Below are 7,395 nucleotides of genomic sequence, written 5' to 3'. Positions count from 1 at the left end.
GGGATGGGAGTGTCAGAGACAGTGCGATTGGCACAGGACAGAGCGGAGTTTAGGGCTGTTGTACATAGGGTCGCTAGGCAGGCGACTCGATGGCACATAACAACAGCAACAACATATCTCACTTAAATTTAGCAATTTTCAAAAATAAATAAAAAGTTAGCAATTTTCAATATAGATTTGATGCATTGATCATTAGTGATCAAAGATCAGACAAATTGTGGGATGACATGAAGGACATCAGACAGGAAGGAAAGAAAGAAAGAACCAAAATATATTTCAGAAGAAATTATGAAACTTGCTGATTTTTTCTTCCCTATTTTTTAATATTTTTTTCATTGTTGCACATTTCCTTGTTTCTCTCTTTCCCCTCCCCCACCTCACCCCACAGTGCACCCCTTGTTTCAGATTGTTTTCCTACTGCAGCTTTCTTTTGAACAAAGAATAAAGCCCACAGAAGATGATGCAGGCAGGCAAAGATTTTAAACGGCAAGGTGAGAAGAACAAAGTAAATAAAATGTGCAAAGACCTGGAGTTAGAAAACGAAGAAAGTGGAACATACTTGGCATTTCTCAAGCTTAAAGAAATGGAAAAAAAGCCTTGAGTTGCAATATTGAATGATTCACTGGCCAAATACAGAACAGCAGAGGCAACGTGAAAAAGATGAGTCCTACACAGTCACTGCGCGAGAAGGAGTTGGTCAGCACTGATTCATTTCCAGAGGTAGCATATGGTCAAGAACCAGTGGTACTGAAGGAAGAAGTCCAGACTGCAGTGAAGACATTGGCAAAAAACTAAGTGTCCAGGGACTGACAGAGCGCTAGGTAAAATGTCGCAGAAGACAGCTGCAGCTCTGGACGTGCTCACTAGTCTCTGATAAGTCTGGAAGATGGTACCTGGCCATCCAACTGGAAGAGAGCCGTATTTTTGCCCTTTACCAAAAAAAGGTGGTACAACAGCAAATGCAAATTATCAACGGTACCATTACCCACAAGAACATTTAGGTTGAAGATTATCAGAAGCAGTTGCAAACAAAAAATAACCAGAAATTCAAGCTTGACTCAGAAAAGCACATGAAATAAGGGATATCATTGTTGATGCCAACTGGATCTTAACTGAAAACAGAGAATACTAGAAAATTGTTTGCCTGTGTCTGATTATGCTAAGGCTGTTGACGTTATGGATTACATTGCAAAGGATAGGATTTCTAGAACACAACACTTGATGTTCTGGAAATATATACATATAGAACCCATATGCATGTATGGAAATCCAGAAATATCTAGAAACTATATGTACACCAAAAAGCAGTGGTTTGAACAGAATAAGGTGTGGTTTAAAGTCAGAAAGATTGGATCAGGTATCAGGAAGGTTGTATCCTTTTTCCATTCTTACTCAGTTTTTATGTGGAGAAAACAATTTGAGAAGCTGGACTATATGAAGAAAAATGTGCTATCAATTTTGGAGGAAGATTGACCTGTCACAGGTAGATGGCACAATTTTGCTTGCTGAAAGCAAAGAGGACTTAAAGCACTTGGTGAAGACTATCAAAGAGTACAGCTTTCAATATGAATTGCACTTCAGCATGAAGATGACAGACCAATAAGCAACATCATGATAAAGTCTGAAGTTGTTAAGGATTTTGCTTTACTTAGCTCTACAGTTAATTCCATGTTAGACAAAATCAAGACTTAAATAACATTGATTCTTGACATTCATCAAATGCATTGGGCAAAGCAGGTGCAGAAGACCTCTTGAAAGTGTTAAATGTCAGAATGTTCCTTAGAAGGGAGGGAGGATAGCGCAACCATCTTTATCCTTTGGATGTGTCGCAGGTGTGTGATGTAGGTAAGTTTGTGTCACAAGGTGTGACTAAAGGAGTGTTTACGCCTCAGGTGTATCTGTAGAGCACTTGTGCCACAGGGGTGTGGGAAGGCGTGCTTGTGTCGCAGGGGTGTGAGCATTTGTGTGGCACGGTGTAAGGTCTGCAGGAGTGTGCGTAACTGCAGTGCAGGAGGATTGGAAGCAGCTTGCCTTGACTCCCTGTGTTTGCCACATTCACATCAGGGCCAGAGCCCACACCGCAGGCTCTTCTAGAGGCTGAGGTCTGAGCCCTGGGTTTTGCGGGCTCTGGGCCACCTGCACCCTGCGTGGTCCTCTCGCCAGGCTCGGCTCCCTGGGTTGTGGCCGCCCTCCTGAGGTGTACTCACTCGATAGAACCACTTTGATCAACACTGATCCCTGCCCGCTCTATTGCGTCTGTCTCCTTCACTCACCTGCCTCGCCTGCATGTTCTCTGGGTGGAGCCCTGGCCAGTGTCTGTGGCTTAGGACCCAGCTCAGTGAATGTTTTAGTAAAATAACTGATGCCATCTAGGTTGGAGTAAACAAGAGCTTCAGAGTGTCCCTAAACCCTCGAGATCCCTCCCCATTGTGTCACTGCATTTTGTGTTTCTGTGTCTTGTCAGGTGGTAGATACTTGATGTATGTGGGATTGGGGCGGGGGGCTTCCTCCTATTTGACTGCACTCACCTGTGCAGTGTCCTCAGGTCTGTGTGGACCTGGGGTCATGTGGGGACATCACTTCTCTTCATGGCTGTGCAACCTCATTGTGTGCGGACCTGAGTGTCCTCCCATGTCTCAGGGATGTCCAGGCTGCTTCCATCTTAGTCCTGCAGAAAGCACTGGTGTACTTGTGTCTGTGTACCTTCCACGCACCCTATGCACTGAAGGTGAACGGTCCCATGTCAGGGCCATGCTGCTGTTCGGGACAGTGGCTTCGGTCCCTCCCAGTGTGCATGATGTGGTCTGGTCAGGTCCCCAGCCACCCTTCCTGCTCCTGCTGGCCATGTGGCCATTGCTCAAGGCTTGGTGAGATGATTGTAGCAGAGGGCAGGAAGGAGGGCAGCCTTTAGAGACAGGTCTGCTTCCTGAGGTTGGGCTTTGTGGAAATGCCATGGCATGTTTTGCTGTTTTTAGTCCTTGGCATTGATTAAAAGTGCTGTCACTTTACCTGTCAGAAATTAGATTTTAGCTAGTTAGGTAATGAAGTCATTAAACGCAGGGACAGTCTAGGGGATAGTACGTCCAGGCAGTAAATGGCAAGCCCCTGGTTACTCTCTGCCTCTGAAAAGGTTAATTTAAAAACACTCCTTCAAGATGGGATAAATAATGTATAGTGCATTGAAACAGATGAGGGAGAAAACTATTTAAAAGGGACATGTGATTAGGTATTATTGTCATGATAGGAGTCCAGAGCAAAGGCTAAATAGTGGAGTGGACCTCGGGGGAGGGATTATCACAGTGAAGAATTTTTTCTTTTCAAAGAGGCGAGTCTACTGGAAGGGGGGGAGGGAGAAAAGTGCAACAATGAATAAATATAAATTCAAAGTCTCTGTAAATTTTCATTAAAATTAATAAATTAAAAAACAAACAGAAACACTCCTTTGTGTAGACAGTGGAGATGTAGCAGAGGTTGGGTCTGCATGTGGTCTGACTGTCCCCTTTTCCTTTTAGAATGTATGACAGCATGTCCACCATGGTGTACATAAAGGAAGACAAACTGGAGAAGCTCACGCAGGATGAGATCATCTCCAAGACAAAGCAGGTCATCCAGGGCCTGGAAGCGCTGAAGAATGAGCATAATTCGATCCTGCAGAGCTTGCTGGAGACACTCAAGTGCTTGAAGAAAGATGACGAAAGTAACCTGGTGGAGGAGAAATCCAGCATGATCCGCAAGTCGCTGGAAATGCTGGAGCTTGGCCTGAGCGAGGCGCAGGTAAGGACGGGTGGGCGGCAGCAGCCTCAGTGTCACCATTGCGAACAGGAAGATGTGCTTTCAGAGAGGTGTTTTAAGTCAGGCCCAGGTCCTTGTAGGATAACAGCCTCTGATACAGTGTATGTCTCAAAGTGATGTAGAAATGTCAGTCTGTACAAAGCCCCTGTGTGTCACTGAGGGTGTCGTTCCGCTGCGTGTGTAAAACCAGATGGCGGATGAAGGTGCACATGGTAGTGTGTGTTCCATGAAGCAAACACTGAACTTGCTCTTTCAAGAAGAGTTCAGTGGCTGCACCCTGAGAGGCTTCCCACCACCCCCCCTGTACCCTTACGGGCTTCCCACTACCACACCTCACACCTTGGGAGGTTCCCCTTTACCTCATACTCTGACATACTTCCCACTACCACGTCCCGCACCCTGACAGGTTCTCCACCACCACACCCTGCACCCTGATGGCCTCCCCACCACAACACCCTGAATCCTGACAGGTTCCCCACCACGCTTGGACAGGCTCCCTCACCCAGCGCCACCCCCTCACAGGCTCCTCACTACTATGTCGCACACCCTGACTGGCTCCCCACAACCACACTCTGCACTCTTGACAGGTCCCCCATCCCACTGCATTGATAGGCTCACCCACCTAACACCACCCCCTAGAAGGCTCTTCTCACCCATATATGTTAAAAGGCTCCTCTATCCCCACACATCCTGACAGACTTCCCATCCCCATCCCCTTCGGGCCTATGACGGGGAGAGGCCTGGTCTGCTCGAGGGTCAGGAAGGACATGCGTGGTGCTGCTCCCTGAGGCCTCTCCTGGTGTTGAGCATGTCTGCTGGTGGAAGGGACCCCGCCTGGCTGGGAGGGACTCTTGTCCCCTCAGCTGAGGCTTTTCTGTCTAGATAGGAGGGAGGCTGGGTGCTCTCGGAATGCCTGTACGGCGTGTGCGCCGAGGCCTGGTGCCCGTCACACCAGGCACCAGTGAAAATGCTGACAAGGTCGAGGCTCATTGCTCTTCCTCTCTCCTGATAGCTGTGGGCGCTGCTGGCCCTGCCTGCCTGTCTTAGGTAAATGGGATGCCCGTGCGGCCCCTCTTGGACTCATGGGATGCAGCATTGAGTGAGGCCGTGAGGGCACTGTGGCCACTTCTGTCTTCCTCTTGAGGCAGAGTGGCCTGGGTGTCCTGACCCCAAGGTTCTGCCTCTCCTTGTGGCAGGCGCTGAGGTGACACTTGAACTTTGTCTGCATCTGTGTGTCCACCGTTCCTTGTGCTCTGTTGTTGCAGGCGATGTGAGTGTCCTGCCCTAGTGTCGCGGATAGTAGCTTTCAGAAATCAGTAGACCCATTTGAGGCTTCTGGTTGTGAGCCTGGAAATACGATGGCTGAACTTGACCTAGGGACAGAACAGACTGAAGCCAGTGAGCTCTCCCCCTTTTTGCTCATGTCACTAAGGGTCCTGAGGCAGGTCTGGTGCTGGGTTAGTGAGTGGGCAGACGGGACGTGCAGCTCGCCTCATGGCCCACGAGACCCAGTGGACGCTGTGCAGACTCCCTGTTGGGTGTGGATGCAAACACTCCTTCCTTTGCCTGAGTGAGTGTGCCGCTCTCCTGTAGCCGTGAGCAGCTCTGCACACCCATGTGTGCACACACAGGCATGTGCACACGGGCATGTGTACATGGGCGCGCACGTGCTGGTACATACACACACAGGTGCACGTACGCATGAGCACGTATACACATAGATGAATACGGGTGTGGATACACACACAAGGGGAACACGCGGGCACACACCGGGCACGGAGGTGTGCACCCCGGGCGCGAGGGCGTGCAGGGGTGCACGCTCTGATGTCCACATGGGCATGGGCACACACGTGGAATGCCCTCTCCCGTCAGTTTTTTCCAGAAACTGTTTGGGAGCAAGGCGATGCCCTGAAAAGAGGCCAGCAGTAGCTTTGTGCCACGGTCGTGATCCTTGGCCCCCCTGAGGCCAGGGCCTCTCATGATCCCTCCTCTTCCCTAGTTGTGTTCCCTCTGTCTTTGACTCTGTCAGCTGAGAACCCACTAACGGGGAATGCAGTCTGTCCCGTCTGGAGCCTGTGATGGGAGGGTAGAAATAGTTCCTCACAGAGACACGAGAGAAGATGCCTGTGGTGTTGGTGGGGTGTGTCTGTCAGTCCTACATGCTATGCGGGAGGACAGCAGTGATGCGCCTCTTTGCAGGTGATGATGGCATTATCCAATCACCTGAACGCCGTGGAGTCTGAGAAGCAGAAGCTGCGTGCCCAGGTGCGCCGTCTGTGCCAGGAGAACCAGTGGTTGCGGGACGAGCTGGCCAACACGCAGCAGAAGCTGCAGAAGAGCGAGCAGGCCGTGGCCCAGCTGGAGGAGGAGAAGAAGCACTTGGAGTTCATGAATCAGTTAAAGAAGTATGACGACGACATCTCTCCCTCCGTGAGTGGCCTGTGTGTGCTCGGTGTGGCGTGTGCTGCTGCTGACGGAGGGGAAGTGGGCTCTGTCCCCTGTGGTGTTGGCCTCGCGGGAGAAGGTTGTGGGCTTGGCTTTGAGTCCCTCAGTCACTGTGTCCTGGGCACGTCCCCTTGGCTCTCATCACCATCCATCCTCCTTCCTCTGGTTTGTAGGGTGATGATCAGCAAAGGTGAACTCCTAGTAGCTCTGAGGCACCGCCCTTGGTGGTCCACGTCACCCCACTCTGCTGTTTCCTCCTTGGCTAGACCTTAAAACAAACCTCTGTGGTCAGTTGATTGTGACTGACCAAGCGGGCTGCCCTGTGGGGTCTCTCCCAAGGCTGTCAGTGACCCGACTCTGACGGCCAGGTCTTCCTCTAGCTCTGCTGCCTGAAGTTCCTCACCAGGGCAGTGTTTAAAGCTCCACTTCTCCAGGGCCCTTTAGAGCAGCTTGAGAGATCAGAAGTGGGCTGTCTGCAGACTAGAGGGTCCGAGTCAAGGGTCACGGTCCTCTGCCGTCAGGACTCGGGAAGCACCTTCCTTATCTCACCGCTGGTGCCCCACCTCTATGAGAGGCCAGCAGCAGGGAGCTGAACTGCCTTCCCTGGGGACCCTAGAGGCACAGTTGAGTCCGCAGAGGTGCCCTGTCCTCTGTCCTGCAGGAAAGAGCAGCGCTGTCCCTGTCTGCTTTTCTGTGGGTTTTTTTGGCACGGGTCGGGGTGTGGAGCCCTGGTGCTCTGGGCAGGAGCTTGGCTGCCAGCTGAGAGGGTAGTGGTTTGAACTCACTAGCCCCTCTTTGGGTGAAGAAGTGGCCGAGCTTTCATAAAGACCATGGCCTTGAGACTGACGCTAACTCAACTCAGTGAGCTGAGGTGTTGATGCTGAAGGATAAGCCACGTGCCCAGAGCTCAGTACTTGATCTTCACGGGAGGGCTTCCCTTGCTGGGGATGGCGCTGCACTGCGGTTTGCAGTGCAGGAGTCCTAGTGCATGGCAGCCTCTGAGTGTCCCTCTAAATCTGTCTCGCAGGACGACAAGGACAGTGATTCCACCAAAGAACCCCTGGACGACCTTTTCCCGAATGATGAGGACGACCCCGGCCAAGGCAGTGAGTGTCATGGGGACAGCTGTCCCTGGGCAGGGATGCGGGCAGTCCCTTA

At 51.0% G+C, this 7,395-nt stretch overlaps 1 protein-coding gene across 3 annotated transcripts in view; it reads left to right on the top strand.

The window, feature by feature from the left end:
- KLC1 (kinesin light chain 1) overlaps window positions 1-7,395 on the top strand; it is a 125,166-nt gene that overhangs the window by 86,062 nt on the left and 31,709 nt on the right. For 2 of the 3 annotated variants that reach the window (XM_006879048.1, XM_006879050.1), the window contains exons 1-3: window positions 3,514-3,774; window positions 5,992-6,222; window positions 7,265-7,343. In XM_006879048.1, the coding sequence (XP_006879110.1) occupies window positions 3,514-3,774; window positions 5,992-6,222; window positions 7,265-7,343 (571 nt within the window). Of the gene's footprint in view, window positions 1-3,512; window positions 3,775-5,991; window positions 6,223-7,264; window positions 7,344-7,395 lie in introns of those variants that run through there. The other variant, XM_006879049.1, reaches the window with a different exon arrangement.

Source organism: Elephantulus edwardii, unplaced genomic scaffold, assembly GCF_000299155.1.
Source record: "Elephantulus edwardii isolate Elephantulus edwardi_28Jun2011 unplaced genomic scaffold, EleEdw1.0 scaffold00002, whole genome shotgun sequence".
Lineage (NCBI taxonomy): Eukaryota > Metazoa > Chordata > Mammalia > Macroscelidea > Macroscelididae > Elephantulus > Elephantulus edwardii.
This window is presented reverse-complemented; position numbering and strand designations above follow the sequence as displayed.